This window comes from Megascapheus bottae, chromosome 13, assembly GCF_031878675.1.
Source record: "Megascapheus bottae isolate mThoBot1 chromosome 13, mThoBot2.hap1, whole genome shotgun sequence".
NCBI classification, from domain to species: domain Eukaryota; kingdom Metazoa; phylum Chordata; class Mammalia; order Rodentia; family Geomyidae; genus Megascapheus; species Megascapheus bottae.
Window position 1 is genome coordinate 38,638,238 of NC_143521.1, and position 26,294 is coordinate 38,664,531.

At 41.0% G+C, this 26,294-nt stretch overlaps 2 protein-coding genes, 1 non-coding gene and 1 pseudogene across 6 annotated transcripts in view; 2 read left to right on the top strand and 2 right to left on the bottom strand.

Annotated features, from left to right (window-relative positions):
- Nucleotides 1-5,164, bottom strand: part of Klhl5 (kelch like family member 5) — a 57,874-nt gene extending 52,710 nt beyond the window's left edge. For 2 of the 4 annotated variants that reach the window (XM_090343711.1, XM_090343710.1), the window contains exon 1: nucleotides 4,954-5,164. Coding sequence is in view for 1 of the 4 variants with exons in the window: in XM_090343712.1 (XP_090199838.1) it covers nucleotides 77-138 (62 nt within the window). In the remaining 3 variants the exon portion in view is untranslated. Of the gene's footprint in view, nucleotides 1-76; nucleotides 190-4,953 lie in introns of all 4 variants that reach the window. The other 2 variants (XM_090343712.1, XM_090343713.1) reach the window with 2 other exon arrangements.
- Nucleotides 5,165-17,417: 12,253 nt separating this feature from the next.
- On the top strand, nucleotides 17,418-17,521 carry LOC150055859 (U6 spliceosomal RNA). Its single transcript, XR_016537512.1, has one exon. It is a non-coding gene; the product is annotated as a U6 spliceosomal RNA (small nuclear RNA).
- Nucleotides 17,522-18,707: 1,186 nt separating this feature from the next.
- Nucleotides 18,708-26,294, top strand: part of Tmem156 (transmembrane protein 156) — a 36,392-nt gene continuing 28,805 nt past the window's right edge. The window contains exon 1 of the mRNA XM_090343166.1: nucleotides 18,708-18,833. Within this exon, the coding sequence (XP_090199292.1) occupies nucleotides 18,746-18,833 (88 nt within the window). The 5' untranslated portion in view covers nucleotides 18,708-18,745. The remainder of the gene's footprint in view (nucleotides 18,834-26,294) is intronic.
- LOC150055861 (small ribosomal subunit protein bS18m pseudogene) lies at nucleotides 23,307-23,627 on the bottom strand (annotated as a pseudogene).

The following is a 26,294-nucleotide window of genomic DNA, read 5'->3' on the forward strand; positions in this document are numbered from 1 at the left end:
CCCCCTCCTTTGTCTGATCTTTCCTCTTAGGTCCTTGTCAAAGATCCCAGCTCATACACCGCTTGTATTTACTCACCTTCCTCTGTTGTTACTTTCCTGGGGATCCCCTCTTCCAGGTATCATATACCACCTCCCCATAGTTCATCCCTTCAGCCATCTGCTGAGGTGAAGCTATGGATATTTTTTCAACTGGGAAGAAAGGAGATATCGCATAGGTAAAGAATATAAGGGAATTTGCTAAAGAAGCTAAGCACACACAGATAATAGAATGGAAATTTATTGTGAATAAAAATGGATTTTGTTGAAGAGACATGATGGCAGCATGTAAATGTGTAAGAGGTCTAGAGGAAGAGTGTCTTGGAAACTTCAATCAGGAGCATAGAAAGAGCATTGCAAGATAACATGGTAAGTACTCCCTTCTTTCTCCATGAGGGAAAGCCAGGGGTGCTGTATCAGGATCAGAGCAGGTAACTGAAGAGTTGGACAATTTAGCCACCTGTACTTTGGGAGAAGACTTGGTAAATGAAAGGCTTGATTACAATGGAGATGGCATTTGCCAGTGTTTGGGAAAGGAGTACAGTAGCTACAAGTCAGCTCCAGTTCTTCTTCTTATCCTGATCATTGTAATCAGTCTGACCCACTAAAACTTGCAAGCTGATGGCAACTGTGTAAAACTTTTGATAGCATCTAGGGTTTCTTTAATCTCGGGCTTCTTTGATTGCAAGCTATTAGAATCTCCTCTTTCTCTACTATAAAGCTGACAATTACCCTAGCTTGATATACTTCAAGGCCAAATCCATTATTTTCAAATTTCAATGTTGGCTAACTTAGGGCTAACAAAGATGAGGCCAGAAATTTGGCCTAGTGGTAGAGTGCTTGCCTAGCATGCACAAAGACCCGGGTTCCATTCCTTGGTACTATATACATACAAAAAGCTGGAAATGGTGCTATGGCTCAAGTGGTAGAACGCTAGCCCTGAAAAAGCCCAAGGACAGGACTGAGGCCCTGAGTTCAAGCCCCAGAACTTGCACAAAAAAAGAAAAAAAAAAGATGGGACACTCATGAAACTTCATGGAACTGCTAAGAGCTCAAGTTTCTAGTGTGTGAATTCTAAGGGTAAAGCACCTATGCGATAGCAAACAAAAAACCCTAACGAACAAAGAAACAGAATAACTGAGTATATGTGTACAGACTGGCAAGGAATTTTATATAGCTAGAAGAGACAAAATTGCCCTGGCTCCTAACTCGGTTACTGAAGTCACCTCAGGCCTTGCTGAACATTTTGCCTTTGGATTGATAAAAAGTTAGATTGCTCTTCTAGCAAAACATAGTAGAAATGTTTTGGTGTTGCTTACCAGGAAATACTCAGAACCAAAAAAAGGGAAAAGGCACATAAAGTACAATGGGTTATATGTATGTACCAATTATATATTTTGTATATGTGATATATAGTGGGAGAGTCCATTTTATCATCATGAAAAATTCTGTTAAATTTGCCTTGAAGAGAAAGGAAGCAAAAACTCAAATTATGGCTACTTTCTATAGAAATTAAAAACGCTCCATTCATCGCTCTATTCTCCACAAGAACTAAAACAGTGCCTTACACACATTTAACAAATTTTTATTGAGTACACATGATTCAAAAAGAATGGAATCATTTAATTAAAACAGTACATCTAACTGTAGCATTTCAATAGCATTTCATTTCAAATTAAGATGTCCTTTGTAATTCTCATTGGCACAACTCCGAATAAACACACACGAATAATTGCTTTTTTCTACATAGAGTATTGAAAAATATGTTTGGATTTGACTTATTCAGACTTTGTGTTAAGTCTTAGGACTACAGCATCTGCTTCATGAAGGAAGCAGTACTGTCCACAGGCTATTGCAGGTCTCCTTCTCTATTTCCCTAGAAGTTAGGTATAGTCATATGACTTGTCCAACCAATGAAATGATGTGTTAATGTTTTACTTTCAAGCAGTAGTCATCACATCCTTTCCCCAGTCCTAACAACTGTGGAAGAATGTGCTGAGACTTGGACAAGGCCACAGCTCCAAGTGACTACAAGGAGTACAGTCTGGGTGGAGAAGTAATGTGACAGAAGTAGACCTTCCTTGTTTTAAGCCAAAAAGACCCGGAGGGGTCTTCTGTTACCACAGCATAACCTATCCTGATGCACTCAGCAAACTCTCATAAATAGTGCAAGGACAAAGAGCTCTAGCCCTCAGTATTTCAGCATAATGTTTTGCACAGCAGTGGATCATTTAGAAATTACTTTTGTATAGAAGTGTTTGTTGCACATTATCCAAATAAACTCTCACAATGAGATAAGAACTGGCTAGGTTCAGGTAAAATTCCAAAGCTATCCCTCATCTTCTTAGTTTTCATTACTTATATGAAACTCAGGAAGCAAACTCCTTGGGTTAAGGCACCTGCCCTCCAAACACTTGCCATCTGTACTCAGCTATGGAATAAATTCAGACCATGAATGATTATTTCATTTGCATTTGAAAGCATGGTTTTTCTACTACCAGGACTTAGTAGATTTTGAGTATTTATTCCATGAGTGGCATGCTAACTGTAATGTTAAGGAACTGATTTGGCCAGGCTCATAAACTTGCTGTAAACAACCCTATGCATGGGCATAAGCACCTCCCAGTTTTCCTGGCTCTAGGGACTAGAGGCATGGCTCAGACGGCAGAGCACAAGCTTATGAATGAAAGTATCAAACCCCAAGTTCAAGTCCCAGTTCCAGAAGAAAAAAAAATTTTTTTTTTCTGCTTCAAATCTATTGCTCTTGCCAGGAGTTTGGCCTAGTGGTTAAACTGCTTGCCTAGCATGCATGAAGACCCGGGTTCAATTCCTCGGTACCACAGCCAGAAGTGGTGCTGAGGCTCAAGTGGTGGAGCTCTAGTCTTGAGAAAGTCCAAGGACAGTGCTCAGGCCCTGAGCTCAAGCCCAGGACTGGCAAAAAAAACAAAACAAAACAAAAAAAAACAAATCTATTGCTCTTTCTACAACTACAGAATCTAGGATTTGATCGTAAATTAGTAGTACAAATAGTGTTGGTGATAAAATGGCATGTCCATCACATGAGCAGATCCAAGATAATTAAAAGTAATTCCGTAAGGATTCTTATTTGCTTACGCAATTAAGTGCTTTGAAGCACAAAATAGAAAGAAGCTCTAGACTGTATCTGGTCCAACAATCAATTTGAAGAACATAGGAGAAAATTCACCTTTGGTACATAGTATTTTAAATGCTATTAGATTTCCATCACTTTGATTATTATCATATTTACTAAGTTCAATTTTTTCCTCTCCAGTTCTCAGTTGTAAGAAATATGAAGAATTGCCTGAAAAATAGACAACTGATTGTTTGGAAACCATCACACAATATACTCTCTTTAAAACAATCAACTTGAATTTTGGCCTTCAAGAAATTCTGTTATTAAAACATGGTTGAAATATGTCTAACCTTGTTTCTCAGCTCAGAATCTTACTTTCTGAGGGAAGGAGGTTGGTTCTGATGATCAAATTTAGGGCCTTGTGTATAATACCCAAATGCTTATGTGTAATACCTGGGGCTATATCACCCAGTTCCAAAGCTCAGAATCTCATTTAAAAAAATAAACTATGGTTTCTTAAGAGTATGGTTTGGAAAATATTAGTCTAGATCATTCTAAAGGTTACAGATGGACCATCTGACTGTTTCTGAGATCTTATTCCGAGTTTTATTACTTGCCCTATATCAAAGAACATTTGAAGGGAAATTTTACCATCTTCTTCAGAGATGTTTTAAAGATACTGTCAATTGTATCACACCTCTCCTGTTTATTTGGGACCACATGAAATTGCCCCCTTCAGGTCTAAATACTAGAAAATACCTTCCTTCAGCAGAATTGCTTTTGCATTCCCCTTCTGGTAAAATTCGCCTATATGTAAACTTGTTTACATATATCACGACAAGCCAATAGAGCATGTTCACAATACTGTGTAAATGCTTAAAATCAGGAAAAAAAAAAGTTTTTTCACCTCCCTATGATTTACTAACCAAAAAGACTTAGTAAACTGCTGCCTAAGAGGACGACTTATTAACTATGAAACCGTTTCCTGAAAGAGAATTAACATTCATTTGGCACCAGTAAAACGGCCAGGCACTTCTAAACAGCAACTTCACTTTCCAAAGAAAGCTGGAGGGGCTTCCGCCTGTATAGAATCTATGAAAGGATTCGTAAGAAATTTACCGCAGTGGGGAGGGGCGGGAGGGAGAAAAAGCTTGCTAAGACCCCCTTCGTATCTCTGGGATGGTCTGAATGCATCCGTTGCTCCGAAACAGTTTTAAAAACTCCGGGAGACGATCAGACCCGCGGTCCTAGTACTTTTAACACACTTGTCGCGGCCAACTTTTTCCCGCCAGCTTCCGATCAGGGATAAGCAGTGACACCAATGTTTAAATCCAAGTTTCGGGCAGCCGGCCACTCCCCGATCATTTCTTATTCTCCACCTTGGGGGCCGGGGTGTGTGTGTGGGGGGGAGGCCATTACGTAGAGCAGAACGTAAAACACAAAAGCAAACACACACTGAGGGGTGACTGCCTGCACGGAACAACGCGGGAGCAGGCACTCGGCAGGGGGCTCCGGCTCGGGGAGCGGCGGGGCGGTCCCGGAGAGCGAGCGGCGGCCGCCCGCCCTCGACGCCGCGTGGAGAACTTCGAGGAAACTCAGCGCGGCCCGGGCCGCGCGGCTCCGCAGACACCGACACGGGGTTCGAGTCCCAGGCTCGGCCCGGCCTACCCGCCGAGGGCCGGGGCGCCTCCCGGTCCCCCTCGCCGTCGAGTCCCGGAGCCCCGCGCGCTCCGGGGGGGACCGCGGCGACGCGAGGCCCGGGGTCGCGTGGGGGCGGCAGCGGACCCCGCGCTCCCGGGCGCCGGGGAGGAAGTCGCACTTACCGCGGCGGCGGCGAGCTTCGGCGGTGGCCCGGGGCCACGGCGGGGCGGGGCGGCCGGTCGGGAGGAGGTGGGGAGGCGGGGGCCGGGGGCCGGCGCGTCCCAGAGAGGGATGCTCGGCCCCTCGCGCGCCCCCAGCCCCTGCCCGGCAGCCTCACCCCGGGCGGCGGCCGGCCGGGAGCGAACGACTCCCGTCCACCAGGCTGCGCCAGGCCGGGAGCCAAACTCCTCAGGACGCTCCGGAGGGGGCGGGCTCGAGGGCGAGGGGGTGGGGCGCGGGGGGGGGGGTCGGAACCCGCCTGTCAGTCAAGACCCGGCGCGAGCCATTGCCCGCCCCGCCCCTCTCGACAAGCCCCGCCCCACCACAAACCCCGCCCCCCGAGAGGTCCCGCCCTCGCGGGGCCGCGGCCGGGTTGGCAGCTTCCGTTCCCTTGGCGGGGAGCGTGGGGATGGCCTGACCCTGGGCCAGTGGGAGCGCCAGCTGCGGCGACGCGGGGGCTCCCGGAGGACGGGGCATGTCAAGCTGGGCCGGGCTCTGTGCAGAGGAGGCGGGGCGGGGCGGATCTGACCGAGTTGTTCCCAGCAGCTCCCGGCTCGGGGTAGGGGGATTCCTGGGGTGGAAGTTTAAGCCCGCGGCTCCTCTGCGGGCTGGGAGGTGGTGGGGAGCCAGCCCGTGGGTCTCAGCCCAGAGGAAACCCACCAAGATTTGCCTGTCTGCTCCAGCCCCGATCTTGCAATAATCTAATAAATTACCTCTCCTCTTGTATTAATCTGATCGTTGTTGTTTTAGGTGGTGGAAATGTGCTGTCGCAATTCTGATCATGAACCTGGCCGTTTATCAGTTTTTCTTTCGGTGGGATACTAAGAATCTGGACGAGCAGGCTCTTTATTAAATCCTCTAGCAAACACACAATGGATTCCTGTATGGTAGTGCTGAGAATCACAATAATTTATCAAGCACCTCTAGCCCACAACACCGAAACGCCTTATAAGTGACATTATTAACTTTGAACAGGCAGCTGTGGTGGTTTCCCCTCCTGAGGTGCTCAGAGCAGAGGACGGGGGTGGGGGTTCATCCTTCCCTTCTGGTCTCAGTGATATGTGTACCAAAAGACCCACCTGTATTTGTTACCCAAACGAATTCATTTGTTCATTTCGTGTCCATCCAGTGTTGTAAATTTGACTGAGTGATGTTTGAATGTGGCTCAGGAAGTCTTCAGTATATCTCCATAATAAAAACCCATTGGCAGCCTGGCACACATGGCTCTGGCCTTTAATCCTAGCGACTGAGCTGATGAGGGTCGCTGTTCGAAGCCAGCCCAGACAGAAAAGTCCATGTGAAACTCTTACGTCCAAAACTGGAGGTGGTGCTGTGGCCCGAAGGGGTAGAAGGCTAACCTTGAGTAAAAGAGCTCAGGAACAGCGCCCAGGCCCTGAGTTCAAGCACTGTGCGAACAAAACCAACTCACTGGAAAGCAAAGGATCCAAAAGACTAATCATTGAATAATATAACCAAATTGACAGTCACTAGGGTGACTGGGGATTTAGGGATGTTTTGTGTATTTCTGCTTGGAGGAAGTGGTTAGAAAAAGCAACATAGTATAAAACCATGAAGTACTGACTTAGACTGCTATTTCAAATGGAAGAGGATGGAAAGATTTAATATTGTTGCAATTGTTTCTGCTTAATATTGTTTACAATTGTTTCTCTTCCAAGACTGGCTCTAATCACAAAGCATAGGATACAATTTTTATCGGTGCCCTGTGGAGAAGACACTCCCCCATACAATGTCATCTATGCACATAAAAATGGTATCCCTAGATAGCATTATCTTTTAAGTACAAAAAGCTGTGTATACCCAAAGCCTGCATTTTTGGAATTTGGTATTCCTGATCAATCTTCATTTGCTTTTTCAGTGTTCACCTTTGGGTACCATTAATAGCAAACGACATTCTTATTGTTTCTTTCCTGCTGGTTACTTCTTGTTGAGTTTTCAATCAGTATTATTCTATTGGGTTCACAGTGGGAAAAACTAGAAAAGCATTGCCATCAAATCAGATAACAATTGTAAAAGGTGAACTTAAGATACAGTGTATCTCTCTCTCTTAAATTAATTGTTCTCTTCTGAAATCCATTCCATTTGATTTACTAACCCAGATTTTCAGCTTATTTCCTCGACCACCCCACTAAAAGCAAAAAAACAGCCTTTGTGTTCTGGCCCTCTGCCAATAGCCTGGATTCCTACTGCTTGCCTTCTTTCAGTCTCCACACCACTATTTCTGTCTAGGCATCAAACATTTGCTGGTGAATCTGTGTCCCTCTATGTGGCAGACTTTTGGCAAGGCATATAACTGCCTGCCTCTTCCTTGTCACCTTTCCATACTGCAGAGTGACACCTGCAGGCCCCTCCCCATCTCTTCACTTGCTAGCATTTATCACCACCTGGTTTATCTCTTCACTCACTCTCACAGGACACTCAAATTTGTTTCATTCATGTTTCTATCTCCAAATGTCTGTAAGGTACTGTCCCTGCACAGGGTAGAAAATCAAGTGTTTTTTGAATGGATGAATGACTCAGCCTCACTTAGAGAGATTGTATTCCCTTTTGTAGTGGCCAATGGCTTTTATATGATTTAGTTTATGAGTCAGATGACTTAGACACACTATTAAGTCTAAAACATAGCCCAGTTATACTCTATCTAAAATCAGACTTTAAAAGGCTATTTTTATCTCTCATTCTGGCAATGCCAAGTAGCAATAGGAGTTGGAGGGACAATTACAACGAAGAATTTATGCTGAGGTCCTACAACTTGATCCATAAATACACCCACAGACTCAGATAGTAACTGTGAAAGTCTTAGTATTTGTCCCTGGGAAAGCACATAGCAGTGGTTCAGATTGGAGTAATTTTATTATTGGTAACCTTACAGATCATATTAGCACCATGCCTGTCCTTAGTAAGTGTTCAAATATTAATTGACAGTGACCCTAATAGGTTGACAATTGTTGGGACTCAGAAAACAACACCCTAAAATGAAGGCCTCATTCCTGTCTTTCATCCCTCATTTTCTTGGGCAGAGCAAGTCACAGAAAGGAGAATCTCTCCCCCTCAGGTAGGGCACAGAGACCAGAATTTCATTTCCTAGAGTTAGCAACATCATGTAGATTATCATTGTAGCAATCTTTCTGTATAAGAGTTGAACACGAGCAAATCGTCCAATTTACCGTATTCAAATGCTGTTCTCAAGGCTCTTATTCCACAGAGGTCTCATATTTGGGAGAAAGAAATGCTTCAACCAAGATGCTAAGAAGCATCTTAAGAGATGGATTTTGCTTGGCTTCTAGCAGATCAGACCCTGTTTGTCCAATCACATATCCCCACCTCATCAAAGCACCTGTAATGCTAGACAGTTTTCTTGTATCTTTGGTCTATAACCTGAAGGCTTCCATGTCTTATAAAACTATAGGTCAATACATGTTACAAGTTGGGCATGATAGTAGGGAAGCTGAGATGGAATAATCATGGTCGCAAGGCTGCTGTGATGAATGTGTGAAGGAGAGGTGAAGAGATCTTAACTCAAAATACAAGCTAGGTACACTGGTTTACACCAGTAAGTCTACTACCTGGATAGGCAGAGACAAGAATGTCACCGTCTAAAACTTGATTTGGGCAAAAAGTAAGATCCTACCTGACAAACGAAAGCAAAAAGCGTTGAGGGCTTGGCTCAAATTTCAATGACTCAAAAAATGAATGAATAAATAACTTTGTCATGTTTTTCTCTTGTTATCCTGTCTTAGAGACGCATCAGTCACAATCCTTATATGGGCAAGATCACTGCCTTTTTCCACTCTATATGTTTTAATCTAATTAAAATATAGTACTGAGGAATAGTAAACAGAACTCATCTCTAGTGTGCACAGGTCCTTAATAACTAATTTGATTGTTCATTCTTTCTTGGGGGGAGGAGATCATGAGATTTGAATTCTGGGCCTGAATGCTCTCCCTGAGCTGTTGGGGTTTTTTTGTTTTTTTGTTTTGTTTTGTTTTTCCATTCCTGGGCTTGAGCTCAGGGCCTGAGCACTGGCTTTGGACTTTCTCAAAGCTAGAGCTCTACCACTTGAGCCACCACTTCTGGCTTTTTTCTATGTATGTGGTACCGAGGAATCGAACCTGGGTCTTTGTATATGGTAGGTAAGCACTCTACTACTAGGCCAAACTCCTGGCCCCCCTGAGCTGTTTTTGCTTAAGGCTGGCACTCTACTACTTTAAGCCATAGTGCTACTTTTGGTTTTCTGGTGGTTAGAGATTAGAGTTTCATAGGGACTTTTCTGCCAAGGCTGGCTTTGAACCACAGTTCTCAAACCTCAGTCTCCTGAATAGCTAGGATTATGAGCATGACCCACCAGCTCCAGCCTTTTGACTGTTCATTCTTGGCTCTGATTACTGGGTACATGAAAAGATTAAACTATGAATGGGAGCCAGTGGCTCATGACTGTCATCCTTGCTACTCAGGAGGCTGAGATCTGAGAATCGTGATTCAAAGCCAATAAAATACTGAAAAAAGCTGAAAGTGGCACCTTGGCTTAAGAGCACTAGCCTTGAGCACAAAGAGGCCCAGGCAAAGGACTGAGTCGTGTCTTATTCCCTCATGTCAAGCAAGATACCAGATATGGACAGGCTTGACCACATGCCTGTCTGCAGGCAGGTTATTCCAGTCTCGGCTGGCACCACCCTTGGTCCCCAGGGGAAATAGCCCTTCAAACCAGATGGAGCATTCCACTGTGTGTCTAGCCAAGGATATCACCCTGGGTACCCAAGAGACCATAACCCATTTTCTATTTTCTGTTTCCTTCCAGTCCTTGGCACAACGTCCAATCCCACAGGAAGGTCTGTCCTCCTTGCTGTTCCTCAAACAATCCTTGCCTGTTGATGATAGAGTCCAGCCTATTTCTTTTGCATTCTCCTCCATTTTCCCAACACCAGGGACAGTGCCTAGGCCTGGAGACCAAGCCGCGGACCAGCAAAAAATAAAAATAAAAAAGGATTCTATACAGTATATATATGTTCAAATTTAGATTCTAGGAATGAGATCTATGGAAAGATGTAGGATTTCTTCTGGGCTCTATCTGGTTAGAGCATCAAGAGTCACCAGATGGTCTTGAGCCTGTGATGCTCTTTCTCACTTTTCACAGCTTGTAATTTGGCCCCCTCAGGTGTATTGTGGTGAACAGCAAAGAGACTTTGGGTGTCATAGATCAGACGGAAACTCTCCCCAGCTCTGTCCTTGATGATTACATCCAGAAAACCAGCAGGGTAGGTGACAATAGTTCTGACTTTGCCATCCCTCTTAATGAAACACTGCATGAAGAATTTCTTGACTTCATCAGGGAGTACTGAAGCCTGTTCCTCAGGGAACTGATGAGAGGCAGATAATCTCTTGGCTTGTGGGGCTGGATGGAAGGATGAGAGGCAAACACACAAGTCCGTTTGTTCAACATTCAATGCCTGGCCATGGCCACACCCTTCAGATGCTTGTGGGAGCCATAAGCCATGATGCCACTAGGAAATGAAAGAGCTCCTCTGTCAACCTTTATCTAGAATTTTCCAGCCCTATGTTTTTCTTCTGTGCTTCTATAGAACTCTAGAAATGTCTTGACTGTGCCAGTTATGGTACCAGTGTAAATGGTGGCTTACTTGTCTGTGTGTCTGACTAATTGAGAGTACCTGCTTCAGGCATTCATAAATATTTGATGGATAGATGGAAGGATGAAAACACACATAGGCTATAAAGCCTTGAGAAACACCAATTTATTGGAGTGTACCATTTTCTTCCCTAAGCATTATAGAACATGCAGACAGGAACTTACCTCTAATTTACAGTGTTTTATTGCTGGTTTTATGAAATTTTAGATTTTAAATTTAGTATTCCATAAACTTATAAGGGCAAAACAATGGGCAAGAAATATTTGTGTTTATTTTCCTATTAAAAAATAATGCTGGCTGGGGCTAGGAGTTTGGCCTACTGGTAGAGTGCTTGCCTAGCATGCATGAAGACTCGGGTTTGATTCCTTGGCGCCACATACATAGAAAAAAGCCGGAAGTGGTGCTGAGGTTCAAGTGGTAGAGCTCTCGCCTTGAGAAAGTCCAAGGACAGTGCTCAGGCCCTGAGCTCAAGCCCAGGACTGGCAAAAAAAAAATAATAATGCTGGCATCTCAATAAACTTATTATATTCTTTAAAAAAAAAAAAAAGAGCAGTTGGAGCTGGGTGCCAGTGTCTCACGCCTGCAACCCTAGCTTCTAAGAAAGCTGAGCTCTGAGGCTCAGTTTGAAGCCAGCCCAGGTAGGAAAGTCTGTGACAGTCTTATCTCCAGGAAACACCCAGAAAACACTGGAAGCGGCACTGGAGCAGAAGTGGTAGAGCACTAGTCTTGAGCATAGAGAAGCTCAGGGACAGGCCTGAGTTCAAGCCCCAGGACTAGAAAGAAAGAAAGAAGAAATTTACAGGAGACTACTAAATGGCATTGATTCCTATGAGTTAAGAAATGTTTCAGACTGGACATAGTGGCACATGCCTGTAATTTTAAGCAGAAGTCAGGAAAATGGAAGTTTGAGGTTAACCCAAACCAAAGGTTTGTTCGATAAACTTTAGTGGCATGTGCTGGCATGTGCTTATCATCCTAACTACACGAGGGCCTAAAGCCAGAGAATCGCAGTTCAGGCCAGCCTGGGCAAGAAAAGCAAGACCCGATCTGAAAAATGATGAAAGCAGAAAGGGTTGTATATATGGTGAAATTCAGGACAAGGCCCTGAATTTAAACCTTAGTTGTAATAAAAAAAAAAAATCCAGGATGCATGTTTCTCTTGATATATTACTCTGTAATCCCTAACAGACAAGAAGCATGCAATCTGGCTTCTCTGTTCATTCTTAGACTCATGACCATTCCCCAGGTTTGTTGCTGTGCTGATGGCTTGCTTGTAGAATACTCATTTGACAATATTTACCCAATAGTTCAAAGACATCTAGAGTATAGAAGACACTGTACCTTGTGATGGGGAAAAGAATAACAGTGTTGGGCCAGGAGTTTGGCCTAGTGGTTAAAGTGCTTCCCTAGCATGCATGAAGACCCAGGTTTGATTCCTCGGTACCACATACATAGAAAAAAGCCAGAAGTGGTGCTGAGGCTCAAGTGGTAGAGCTCTAGCCTTAGGAAAACCCAAGGACAGTGCTCAGGCCCTGAGCTCAAGCCCAGGACTGGCAAAAAAAAAAAAAAAAAAGAATAACAGTGTTGAATCTGACGTGTGTGCTAAAAAGTTCTTATCAATCATTATGCTTCTTCTTCCACTTTGTTTACCTTTAAAAACACACATCCTCTGTGTTCACACTTGTTTCTATATTCAGTGATTATCCTTAACACTGAATTCTTGGGGAGAAGTTGTGGCTGCATAGCAAGCAGCTGACCTGAGATACAAACACAACAGATAAATATAAGGTGCCACGCGTGTGTGCCCACGCGCCTGGACATATTTAATAAGTCAATAATCTACATAATACATCTCCATCTCCAGGAAAACCAAGGAATGCTATTATTGAGATTCAGAGGGGGTTCTCTTGTTGCAGTCTTTTTTGGATGTTATCATTGTTTGTTTTGTTTTGTTTTTTAAATCCCAGGCTGCCATCTACCAGGTCTGAAACTTTCAAGCAAGGCAATTGGTTCTACTTTATCAATGAATCAAAAGGTTAGATTATTCTATCAACGTGAAGAGTATTGGGATTATGCTCTCCCATTCTGTTATGCACATAATTGATGCACCTGGAATAATGCGGTAGGAGAAAGTGTTTCAGGGTGGTTGTATTTTCCCAGGATTCCCTCTGGGCAGACAAGTGTGACTCATAGTTCTTTTAGGGAAAACAGCTCCAACAGGTTCTTTCCTGCCTAGGCTGTTCTCAGTGATTGATGTGGAGGTAATGTTGGCAAAGTAGCCATGTATGGGCAAGGTGAGAGGGCCTGGCATCTCTGAGGAGGCCTGAGTGTGGAGGTCTGATGGATGTCTCAGTTCTGAACATTCCCAACAGAGTGGTGACAGACCAACTCCATCTCCTTTCCTGTGGGACAGAAACTCACCCAGCAACCTGGAGCTTGTGGAATGAGTGGTGCACAGGCACTCGTTCGTGCTCCTCGTGGGGTTGGCTGACCTGTGTGTCCTGGTGCCCTTGAATGCCTTCCACCACAGGCCATGATACTAGTGTTGTCTCCTACTCCTCCACCACCATGAAAACACAAAACAAAACAATAGAGCTATTTTCTCAATAACTTCCATTTCTAAAATAATGAAGGGGCTGTGCTCTGTGTGTGTGTGTGTGTGTGGAGGGGGTAGGAGAAAATGCCTGTTGATATGGAGTGAAACCCTTCGTAATATTTCCATTAATGCAGTTGCATAATCATCAGCATAATAGAGATGTTATCAAGAACATTTCCATGATCTTCAAAAATCCCTCCAGTCTCTTTATCAACCTTTCCCTCGAGCCCCAGGCAGCTAGTGATCTATTTCCTGCCCCCTGAAGTTGTGCTTCCCCCTCACACGTATCATGTAAGGACTTCATTAAGGATTTAACCCAACCCATGCCAGCTTCCTGGTAGCACACCCTTCTACTTAGCCTGACTTTTTTTTTTTACCTGAGGATAAATTCTTCTCAATAGATATTAGATTATATGTTTCCTTGGGAAAGAGGAGGTGAGGATGAGGATTTTGCCCATTTGCTCTGAAACTGCAGGGGTTTGAGAAGCAGCTTGACATTTTATAAGTGTTCAGTAAATATTTGTTGAATAAACTGCAAAGTGGATGAAGAAATTTGGAACTTCCCAGGACGCTCTCCATACTCAGAATAACCTTGTTAAAAAGAGTCCTCCCACACACACAGATGTGTTTATCTAAGTATTGCTGTGGAGCCTTAGGAGATTATTATCTTCAAGTAAGACAATTAGAAGTAATTAGGCTGATCCAGATTATGAATTGTCTTTTAAACTCACTTTCTGAGTGATTACATTACCCAGAATAGAACTGACCTAAAGTGACTGAAATGGAAATAATGAGGGCAACTATTTCATAGGGTTATTACAAGGATCAGATGACTTCATGTCAGTGAAGTGCTTACTGCAGTGGTTTTCACCTGGGAACTAGTTTGTCTTCCACCTTTCTCCCTTTCCCTCCTTCTCCACCAGGACTTTCTAGTATGTCTGGAGACTTCCTCCTTGTTGTCAAGCTTGAAATGGGAAGGACTGCTATTTTATCTGCTGTGGAACATTCTGGAATGTTCAGGAAAGTTCCACACACGGGGATCATCCCGGCTTAACATGTCTGAAGTGCTCCCCAGTTAGCAATCCTGGCTGAGCACAATGCCAGGCACATAGCAGGAGCTGTGTTGTATTTGCTATTATTACTTTATAAGTACCTCTACCAGGTGTATGTTTTCACATAGTATAGAGAGAGGTACACAGAGAACTTGGTGGAGAATCTCATTGTCTGCATCAGACTCGGGCTTTGAAACTTACCTAGCATTACCCTTCACTAGCTATGTGATTTTTGAGCATGTTTCTTGGTTCATTATTTTTTTTCGTATATTTTGTCTATAAAATCGATTGATTAATTATAGAAATAATTAGAAGGTTGTGAAGTGATTTAATATGATAATCCATAGAAAACATCCAGCACCTAGCAGCAGGGCATTGTAAAAGTTCCGTAGTCGTTATTGACCCCCAAAAGATCTTTGCATGGGATATAATAAAGGAACTGGAAATCATTCCAACTAAAAAAGAATAATAGAAAATATTGCTTGGGTAAACATATACAAGTGAAGGGGGGTGCTAGCTCATAGATTTTCCTGCTTGTTCTGACTCAAAACCGAAGCCCTCAGATTTCAGCCTTCTAAGAAGCAAGGATTACAGGAGTGAGCCCCTGGTTCACTGAACTTGCCATTGAGCCCTGAAAGATAGCCAGGTAAGATCCGGAACTTATCATTGGTTATTGTTCTGCTAACATCTCACTGAAGAAAGAATGGTTGGAACCATGTATAACAATTGGATTAGCAATATGAAGAACAATCACAGACAATAAAGGATTCCTGAAATATCTGAGGACAGATTTAATTTGCTAAGTCCTGCAAGCAAAATTATAGGCTGGCTGTGAGATTCTGCTCCCTCCTGTCTTTAGCGCAGCCAGGCTATCGTTTGGGATTTCTAGGCTTGCTGCTCTCATGATCTCTGCCATCTGGACATCATCAGAGAAGCCAGGTGCAGAACGGATGAGTCTGGCTAGGATAAAGGGCCCATGGAGCTACTGTCTTTCAGGTACTCACAAAGAAGATAACCAGCAGGAAAGCGCAGGATGATGGCAGAGGTGATACTGGTATATATTTGCATGGGTAGTGTCATGAGTTAAACCTAAAAATGTCTCCCAAAGGCATAATGGAATTTTTGAGAGGTGACTGGATCATAAGAGCTTTCACTTCCTCAATGGACTAATCCACTGGTGAATTCATACATGAGTGGACTTTTGGGAGGTTTGCCTTACTCGGAGGAAGTAGATCAGTGAGGATATGTGCTTTGTCTCCCCTCCTGTTGTCTTTCTCTGTTTCCTGTCCACTTTGAGGTGAGCACCTTTGCTTCCCTGCACTCTCCTCAGGCATTGTTCTTCCTCATCACCCGTGAGCCCCCGGGTGCAATGGAGTTAAGTGAGAAAGTATTATAATGTTTGAAATCATGGGCTCAAACAAACACGTCCTTTCTCAAGTTGGTTTGCTCAGGCATTTTATCATAGCAATAAGAGCAACTAACATACAGATCTGAAAGAAGTGCTACTGCAAAAACAAACACAAAACAACCAATTTTGACACAAACCTAAGAATTACGTACTAGACACTAGGTTGAAAATGAACTATACAACTTGTGGGTGGAGAGGGAAGAGAAAAACTCAGAGAAAGAGAGAGGAAGGGTGACATTGTCCCAAAAGAAATGTACTCATTACCTGACTGTAACTGTAACTCCTCTCTCTACTGCCTTTATGTAATAATAAAAAATTTTAAAACAGAGAATTGACAAATGAATCAAAGTGTTGTAAAATTTATGTGAAATGAAGTTAGTAATATATTTAAATTCCATTAAATTTAAAATTAAACCAAAGCAACAAAAGGCGTATGGTATCCTTAATATGTGGCTATTAGATCCAAACAGTACAAGAGAGAGGACTCAATAGTTGTGTACACAATGCTATGGACATGGTACTGGGAATTTAAACACAACTACACAGACATAAATACTTATGACTTTATAGACATAATGTTTTATTACATAGATTAATATGTATCTATGACATACAAACCCTCAGCCTAATTTTGATTATGTTCTAAAATCTAAGTGCCAGTGATTGTATATAGAGATTCCCTTCTTGAATACTTGTTTGTTAAACACGTCATTTGAAATATGATGTAAAAATCAATGTTAATAAATTCTTTAATAAATGAAATTTAAAATTAAAGTGGAAAAACAGAAGTGGCTTATCTAGTTGCCTTTTAGGGAGAACTCATTAAGAAATTAATAACTTGCTGATGTTAGATCAAGCAAGTTTTGGTTGATAAATTTCATAAATTTGGTAAAATTAAGGTTGGAATGTTTGTATTCATGTAGCAAAGCAAAGAGAGTCAAAGAGAGAAGAGGGGCCCACGAGTTTGGCCTAGTGGTAAGAGTGCTTGCCTAGTATGCACTAAGACCTGGGTTTGATTCCTTGGTACCACATACATAGAAAAAAGCCGCAAGTGGTGCTATAGCTCAAATGGTAGAGTGCTAACCTTGAGAAAGACCAAGGACAGGGCTCAGGTCTGAGAGCAAGCCCAGGACTGGCAAAATAATAATAATATAAACAGAATGAAAAATTTAATATTTAAAAAAATAGGGAGAAGATTGTTCACTATTCAGTGAAGCCTATAAGATAGAGAAGAATGAAGGGACAGGATCTTCAATATGGCTCAGTTAGGTGTAAAACACAAGCCATAACTGGTGGGTCTTTTCACTTTTCTTTTTCCTTCTTTTCTCTGCCCTTCTCCTCTCCTCTTTTCCCTTCCCCCTTTCAATTCCCTCTCTCTTTCTGCTTTTCCCCTTCTCTTTCCCCTCCTCCTCTCTTTCCTCCTCCTCCTTCAGTGGTACTGTTTTCAGCCCAGTTGTTCCCATGCTTAGAACAAAAGATGAGTTATATGCTTGGATTCCTACTCCCATTTTGACTATTCTTACATTCAGGCAAGAATATTTCCATCTGCCCATCAATTGCTGTATCCAGTCAGAAGAAAGGTCATTTAATTCATTCATCATGCAGAATATTCATACTCTCTGCTATTCACCCACTGTTCCATAAAGCCCAGGATTAGGTGGCAGAGAAGAAAAAACAAAACAACAACAACAACAAAAAACAGGACTAGTGCTCACTTTGGCAGCACATATACTAAAATTGGAACAATACAGAGATTAGCATGGCCCCTGTGCAAGGATGACACGCAAATTTGTGAAACGTTCCATATTTAAAACAAAACAGGACTAATGGAAATTGATGTGTTGTAGGATATTTGGAGATACTGGAAATATTTGGTATCATTTTCTTTAAATAAAAAATCAAGAACTTCTGGCTCTCTGGGTTTTCTTTTTTCCAGTCCTGGGTTTGAGCTCAGGGACTAAGCACTATCCTTGGGCTTTTTTTTTTTTCTCTCAAGGCTACTACTTGATCCACTGCACCACTTCTGGCTTTTTCTATGTATGTGGTACTAAGGAATCAAACCTGGGTCTTTGTGCGTACTAGGCAAGCACTCAACCACTAGGCTAAACTCCCGACCCAGCTCTCTGGATTTTCTAAGTAAAAATATTTGTTTGAGCTGGCATGGAGGCTCATACCTGTAATCCTAGATATTCAGGAGGCTGAGATCTGAGGATCACAGTTCAAAGCCAGCAACTAAAGACTAAAGAATGTGAGACTCTTATCACCAATTAATCACTAGACAAAGGGAAATGAGGCTGTGACTTAAGGGGCAGGGCGGTAGCCTTGAGCAAAAGACCTCAGGGACAGGGTCCAGGCCAGAGTTCAAGCCCCACGACCCACCCCCCCAAAAATTGTTTGTACATATGTTCTCATACTGAATTTATGCTTTGCTCACAATGGAATTTTCCTATCCTTCATTTATATTCTAAAACAAAATATTTTCTTTCACTGGGATTACTTTAATAGATATTTTTATAATGAAAACAGAAAATGTGGAGTCTATGGCAATAATGATTATGGGCATATCACTAATGAATTCCATTCTATGAATATAGAGCCTTAAGCTAATTCTTACATGTGTACATTTACTTCTAGGCATACAGCATCTGACAACAGTCACTTAAGAAGTGAATGAATGACATCTGTAAACCTGGGCATTCCTGGCGTTCACCATCTGATTTTGGGTGACTGTGTGGGTTCATCTTTCTCCCCAAACACTGGTAAACATGTGAAATCAACTTCAGCTGTGTTCCGTAAGATGATTTATCTATCTTGTGTGGGATAAAGTTTGAAAGTGCTAATTGGAGAATACTTTATTGGAAAGAGACTCAAAATGAAGAAGTCTGTCTTCAGACTATTTTTTTTTGTCTTACCCAAAAGGAAGTGAGTGGGGGAGTGAGCTGCAGTAACAGTGTACCCCGGAGGTGAAAGTTGAACCAGGAAGCAAGATGCCATCAATGTACGGAATGGAAACACACTTGTGCCTGTGAACAGATATGCCCCAGACAGTGCTCCTTAAATTGTTTGTGGCAGTAGCCATCACCTTCATTTTAATTTTGCCAGAATATTTCAAGACACCACAAGGTAAGCATAAAAATCTGTGTAATCTAGGTCTTCTTTCTTAATTTTTAACAATTACCAGTTTCTGGTGACAGAGAAGGTCTTAGTAGGCTCATGCTGTCGGAGCTGAAGTTCTCCTTTTGAGAATTAAGCAAAGTGAAAGGGTTGCAGTTAGATGACCGTTATACAGCACTGTTGTCTCATTCATCCTAGTTTATTGTAGCATTCACCAGAATGGAAAGGAGTATTTCAAATCTGTAGTCTAGATTTCCAGCACTGAGTTTGTAATAAGATTATTACATTACTTCAGTCTCTGAAACAGTTTCTACCCCCAAAGTTTTAAGTATGCTCTCATGTTCTGGAGTTACTTAATAAAGGAAGTAAAATTTTATGTCTTAAACGATGTTGAATTTCGAATTGAATTTCCTTGCTTAAAATAAAACTGTGAACAAACTATTTTTTTAAAAAAAGAAGCGCTTAGGCATTTTTAAAATCTAAAGCAAATAAGTGCATAAATGGCATGTGTGCATGACTAGTGAAAAATGGAACAAAAAATGCCGAACATTCAGATAATTACATGATTATTGGAACTTCAGGTTGGGAAAAGAAATAGAGATAAATCGAAACTATTTTTTATATTTTAGTAAAAAATTTGAAAACTATTAATATGAATATTTGGATGGCATCACACCCTTTAGTGTTTAGCAAGAAGTGAAAGAAAATACTTGTGTTCTGTCATTAAATAGAAACCCCATGAATTTATTAAAATTAGGGAAAAATTTCCATTCAATGATTTGTTGCAATGAATATTTATTGTTGCCCATATGTATTGTAAAGTAGCGAGACAAAATTATTTTTTGTGATAATGCATGGCAATGATTATTAAGTGATGCATAATTAGATGCTGTTAAGAAGTCAGATAAAATATTTTTTGACAAAAAAAAACCACAATTACTGCAATTTTGTAAATGAGAAGATTTTTTTTACATTTATTTCTTTTTGTTTGTTGCTATTCTAGTTCAGCTCAAGCAATCCTAACATACATATTTAATGCTTGACTTCACTTGATGAAACTGTGTTACAAAGAGAATGAAATAAACAAATTGTATTTGTAATCTTTTTTTTTTTTTTTTTTTTTTGCCAGTCCTGGGCTTGAGCTCAGGGCCTGAGCACTGTCCTTGGACTTTCTCAAGGCTAGAGCTCTATCACTTGAGCCTCAGCACCACTTCTGGCTTTTTTCTATGTATGTGGTACCGAGGAATCGAACCCGGGTCTTCGTGCATGCTAGGCAAGCACTCTTCCACTAGGCCAAACTCCCAGCCCCTGTATTTGTAATCTTTTATAGGCCAAGAGAAAGCTCATTTAGAAATTATCTAAGGTAGGACTGGGATTTGGCCTAGTGGTAGAGGGCTTGCCTAGCATGCACTAAGATTCAAGTTTTATTCTTCTGTACCAAATACATAGAAAAGCCAGAAGTGATGATGTGGCTCAAGTGGTAGAGTGCTAACCTTGAGGAAAGCCCAAGAACAGTGCTCAGGCCCTGAGTTCAAGTCCCAGAACTGGCAAAAAGAAAGAAAGAAAGAAAGAAAGAAAGAAAGAGAGAGGGGGGGGAGAGAGAGAGAGAATGAGGAAGGAAGGAAAAATTAAGGTAGACTGTTCTTTTTTTCATATATTTTTATTGTAATTAATAGAAGGGTTACATTATATTCACCAGATAGAAGGTGCATTACTTCACATACATTGATACCATTTCTCATGTCTTGGTCCCCATTTCCCTCCCCCACCCCCACTCCTCATCTTGTTTTCCTTCCTTCCCTATCTGCCTTCAAATAACCAAATACGCATATATACAATACATCAGATAACCAGGTGAAATACTGTAACAATATGAGATAACCAAGGGACAGCAAAAGAGATAAGAGATAACATAGTACATTACGGACAACAATCAGTCATTATATGGCTTTTGTTTCTATATCCTAGAGGTCCTTTCATTGAGGGTCATCCTATATGGCCTTATGTATCTAGGTTTTGTTCTATTGTAAATCTCTGCTAGGAGAGCCCGAGGTTTCTACTGATTTTGACAAATGAGGGAAACCACTGAGCCTCTGTTCCTTACTTCACTTAATATGATTTTTTCTAAGTCTTTCCATTTCCTTACAAATGGGGCAATGTAGTTCTTTCTGACAGCAGTATAGAATTCCATTGTGCATAAATACCACATCTTGTTGATCCACTCATCAACTGAGGGGCATTTGGGTTGGTTCCATATCTTTGCTATGGTCAGTACTGCTGCAATGAACATTGTTGTGCTGGTGGATTTAGTATGTCCTTATTTCTGGATGATTGGGTAAATGCCAAGTAGTAGAATTGCTGGGTCATAGGGGAGTTCTATGTTTAGTCTTTTGAGGCACTGCCATACTGCTTTCCATAGTGGTTGAATGAGTTTGCACTCCCACCAACAGTGTAGTAGTGATCCCTCCTGGCCACATCCCTGCCAGCATCTGTTGTTATTAGTTTTCTTGATCCTGGCCATTCTAACTGGAGTGAGGTGGAATCTTAGAGTTGTTTTGATTTGCATTTCTTTTATGACCAGAGATGTTGAGCATTTCTTCATGTGTCTCTAGGCCATTCTTATTTCTTCTTCAGAGAAGACTCTAAGTCTTTGGCCCATCTTTTAATAGGATGGTTGTTTCTTTGGAGATTAGTTTTGGAGTGATTCAATTTTTTTGAGCTGTTGATATAATTTAGATATAAGGCCTTGTCCATTGTATGGTTGGTGAAGATCTTCTCCCATTCTGTAGGATCTTTCTAGTTAATTTGCTAGCCATGTCCTTTGCCATACAGAAGCTCTGCAGTTTAATGCAGGTAGACTGTTCTTTCTATGTCTATACCCATCACCTCCAAAAGTTTAGGTTAAATTTATTAAAAACCAGGTAATCAGCACACAGAAGACTTAATGAATGACTTGCTAACTATTGCTTAGTGTTTCATGGAAAGTGGAAACAAAATGGTTCAAGTTTTTCTTTTCTGGGCAGATAAATGGTTTGTTTTAGTGTTATTTCTCACAGTGTGAGACATGGCCTTCTGGGGTAGACATAATAGAAAGAAGTCAGGAGACTCCCAGAAATTTATAGGGAGAGATCGCAGAGATATTTACAGGGAGAAATGGGCCTTATGTTTGTGGTGTAAAAAAAGAGATTTGGTGGGGGAGCAGTCCTGGGCTTGGGCTCAGGGCCTGAGCACTGTCGTTGGACTTTCTCAAGGCCAGAGCTCTACTGCTTGAGCTACAGCACCACTCCTGGCTTTTTTTTTCTATGTGTGTGATACCGAGGAATCAAACACAGGTCTTTGTGCATGGTAGGCAAGCACTCTGACACTAGGCCAAACTCCCAGCTGAGATGTTTTATTTTTATTAAAAAAATTCTATCTTGGCCTAATAGTGACATATCAGTCTTTGTCTTGATGATGACTAGCTGGCATTTATGATGCCATAACTGATTACATAAGATAGAAAATTCTATCTATGCTGCCTTTCTAGGATGAAAAGAATTCTTTCTCTTCTCTTTGTTCAAGAATAACATAGATGGGTGACAATGCTCAAGAAGTAATGTACTACCTTATGAATGTAACTGTAATTCATCTATACATCACGCTAATAATAAAACTTTTTTAAAAAGGAAAACATAGATAATGGCATATAACTCTAGCTTTGAGCAAAGAAGTCAAGCAATGGTGAGAATATGGTTTCAACCCCCAGTACTGGCATGCATGCATATACACACATACACACACACACACACACACACATCATATATATATATATATATATATATATATATGGGATCATTCTTCCTTACTCTTTGAGGTGATAGATTTATTTGAGAATTTTGACTCGAAAGATCCTTATTGTGCATCAACAAACGAAAATGTTTGAAAACTTTTTTCTTCATCTCTTTTCTTGATTTAGTGGTAGAAGGAATTTTACACAGAGCTACCATAAATATAAAGCTACTTGTTAGGTAAATCTTTCACATATGTAGTAGTGTAATTATAATAGTTTGTATTACCATAACTGTGTTGATATAGCCAATATTGATTAAACTAAGAAGATTTGAATACAATGATTTGCATTTATAAATTAGGTTCCTTTTTGGGGTTTCAACTCAGAGAGCCTTGCAATTGCTAAGCATCTGTTTTATCACTTAAGCCATTTTGCTTTTTTTGTGTTGTTTATTTTATACTACTTTATTTTTGTGCCAGTCCTGGGGCTTGAACTCAGAATGTGGGTGCTGACTGAGCTTTTTGGCTCAAGGCTAGTGCTCTACCAGTTGAGCACCACTTCTGACATTTTCTGAGTATGTGGTAGTAAGGGCCCGAACCCAGGGCTTTGTGGCATGTTAGGTAAGCACTTTACTACTAGGCTACAATCTTGGCCCTGAGATGAAGTTTTTAAAGTTATTATTATAAAATAATTTATTGACAATACTTCATAATTTATTCCTGCTATCTGATGTTACAAACTTTGGGGTCTTTGAGATAATTAGGATCCTTGTATGTAACTGGTATAAATCCCACGATTTGAGCTCTTTTAACTGCTTTTGTTATTTCTCTCTGTTTCTTCCCACAAAGCACTGTTATGTGCCTTCCATAAATGCATCCAGTGAATGGAGAGATAAACTGAGACAAAAGCTTTACATTCTTATAATCTACATGCTTCCCACATAAGACACACTTCTTAAGAGGTTCCTCATGAGGATTTTCCATTGGAATGGGCAGGTCCTTCCTGCTGTCCTCCTGTGAACAACTCTTCTCCATAGCTCGGCGGGAGCTCCAGCATCAGGGAGAGAGGCAGCAGCCATCACTCACTCAGCATACCACATTCTTCCACCCTAGATCTCACAGCCGCATGGTCCCTCACCTTTCCTCCTTCCCTGTTTTGTTTGTTTTTGTTTTTTCTCTACCTCTTAAGTAACTAGGATTACAGTCTTGAGCCACTGCCCGAGGTTACAAATTATTATTATTTTCATTTATTTATTTATGTAGTCGATGTGGGGCTTGAACTCTGGGTCTGAGCCTGTCCCTGAGCTCTTCAACTTAAGGCTACCGTCCTACCCCTTGAGCCACAGTACCACTTCTGGTTTTCTAGTGGTTAACTGGAGATAAGAATCTCAAGTTATTTAGTACCCGGGCTGACTCTGAATCGTGATCCTTAGCTCTAAGCCTCCTGAGTAGCTAGGATTATAGGCATGAGCCACCACGTCCCACAAAATAATAATAATAATAATAATAATTATTATTATTATTATTGTGCCAGTCCTGGGACTGAACTCAGGGCCTGAGCACTGTCCTTAGGCAAGTGGTAGCAGTCTACCACTTGAGCCACAGCACCACTTCCAGTTTTTTCTATGTATGTGGTACCGAGGAATCAAACCTGGGTCTTTGTGCATGCTATGTAAGCACTCTACCACTAGACCAAACTCCAGCCCCCTACAAATTATTTTGAATCATAATATTAATTGGTCTAAGAAATAAGTTGTCAACTAGTCTATCTCATAGAATAAAATAGCTAGTAAAATTGGAGGACAAGATAAATAATCCAAAAGAGAGAAAATTAACTTTGAGATATTTTGGTTTAGTCTTACCCTGTCAGTTACTTGAATTCCTTTTTCCTCTTAATTTTTGTTTGTTGTTCTATTCACTTTGATTTCTAAGATTAAACATCATAAAATGACTTTTACTCATAAATTATTTACTGGTTCCCTATTTTAACATGTCAAATGGATTCAAAAGGAATCTTAATAAGAAATGATGTCATCACAAGGCATAATAGATTTGATTGTAAAATAATAAACCCTCTGAAGTCCTAAATTAAAAACTATAACATCATGTTTGATCATTTTTCATCTGGAATATCTCTGGGCCTCAAAGTTATATTAGCAGGAATATTGAATTATCACGGTAAGCTACTTAGTCTTACTTTAAGAAAATAAACTTCTGAAAAAAAAAAGAAAATAAACTTCTGAAATAGTTTGAGTCTTCTAATGAGTTGGCATTAGCATGCACTGGAAAGATAATCCCATTTCACAGCAGTGTTTTTAATCTTTCTGGTCACTCAAAAGACACCTCAGTTACAGTAGTTAATGTCATAGTTTGATATACTGATACTGCATACAATATATGGAGATGACAGTGGATATATGTATATATATATATTTATTTAATTCAGAGTTTCTTGTACTTAAAGAAGCAATTTCTTGCAATTAAAGAATTTACCAATCCATAGCTGAGTACTTGGTAGTTAACACCTGTAATCCTAGATACTTAGGAGGCTAAGATCTAAGGACCATGGTTCGAAGCCACTCTGAACAGAAAAATACATGAGATTCTGATCTCTAGTTAATCAGCAAATAAAATAAAATAAAAAATACCCTTAAAACAACTGGAACTGGAGGTATAGCTAAACTAGTAGAGTTCCACAAAAACCACAAACAAAACAAAAGAAACCTTCACGGATCTACTTCAGTTGGACTTAGTGTTTGAGAGACTTAATTTAATCTTGCATAATCCTGATGACTAGTTACTTATCTATTCTTTCACTTACAAATGGCTTTTATGTGTGTCAGGAACCCTGGTACAAAAATGAAAGGCAAGACTTCCAGGAATTTTCAGTCAGGAGGAGGACTGATTGACAAGCAATTAAATGTAGCACTGCAGATACTAAACTAGGACAGGGAAAAGGGGGTATGGGAATATAAATGTTGCTTTCAGAGCTGCCTGGAATACATGATCCTAGTTCCATTTGCCAAGAAAAATAACAACCTGCAGAATTCAAGTAATTCCTGCTTAGATGCTGACAGAAAGCAGTAGAGAAGTCATGATGATGATTATTGATTTTCAAATAAAATGTTTTCAGATCAATAGCTCAATAATTCCTGAAACAGGCACAGGAGTAGTAGCATTGATAAAGGGACTCACAAGAGACTTGTTGCAATGCAGGACAGGAAGGGGGACAGAGCTTAGCATCTTGGTCTAATTTTACCTTACTGCTCTGACTTCTCCACCTACTTTGAAGAGCCAACATCATAAACGAAATTTATCAGCTTTTACTTCCTATTCCTGTCATTCTCCAGTGAGGGAAATTGTAGTACAAGGAACAGTAAAATTGAGGACAACCGGGACAAAGGAACTTTACTTGCAATCCAGGATAAACCCTGAAGCATGTGAGTGTTTATATCGCTATTTTAAAGAGCAGCAGTATAACAGTAACTGCAATCAATTTCTGGATGGGACTATCCTTGTTCTCAAAATGGACATGGTACTTTCTTATTGACTAGTTCATAAAAATTATAATGTGTTATCTCTAGTAAGGATTGGGCCCTAGACTTATGACTTCATTTTTTTGTTTCTGATAGTCCTGGGGATTGAACCTACGACCTTGTACTTGCTGGATTCAAATGGAAAGAGGCCCCTTCTTTTAAAGAA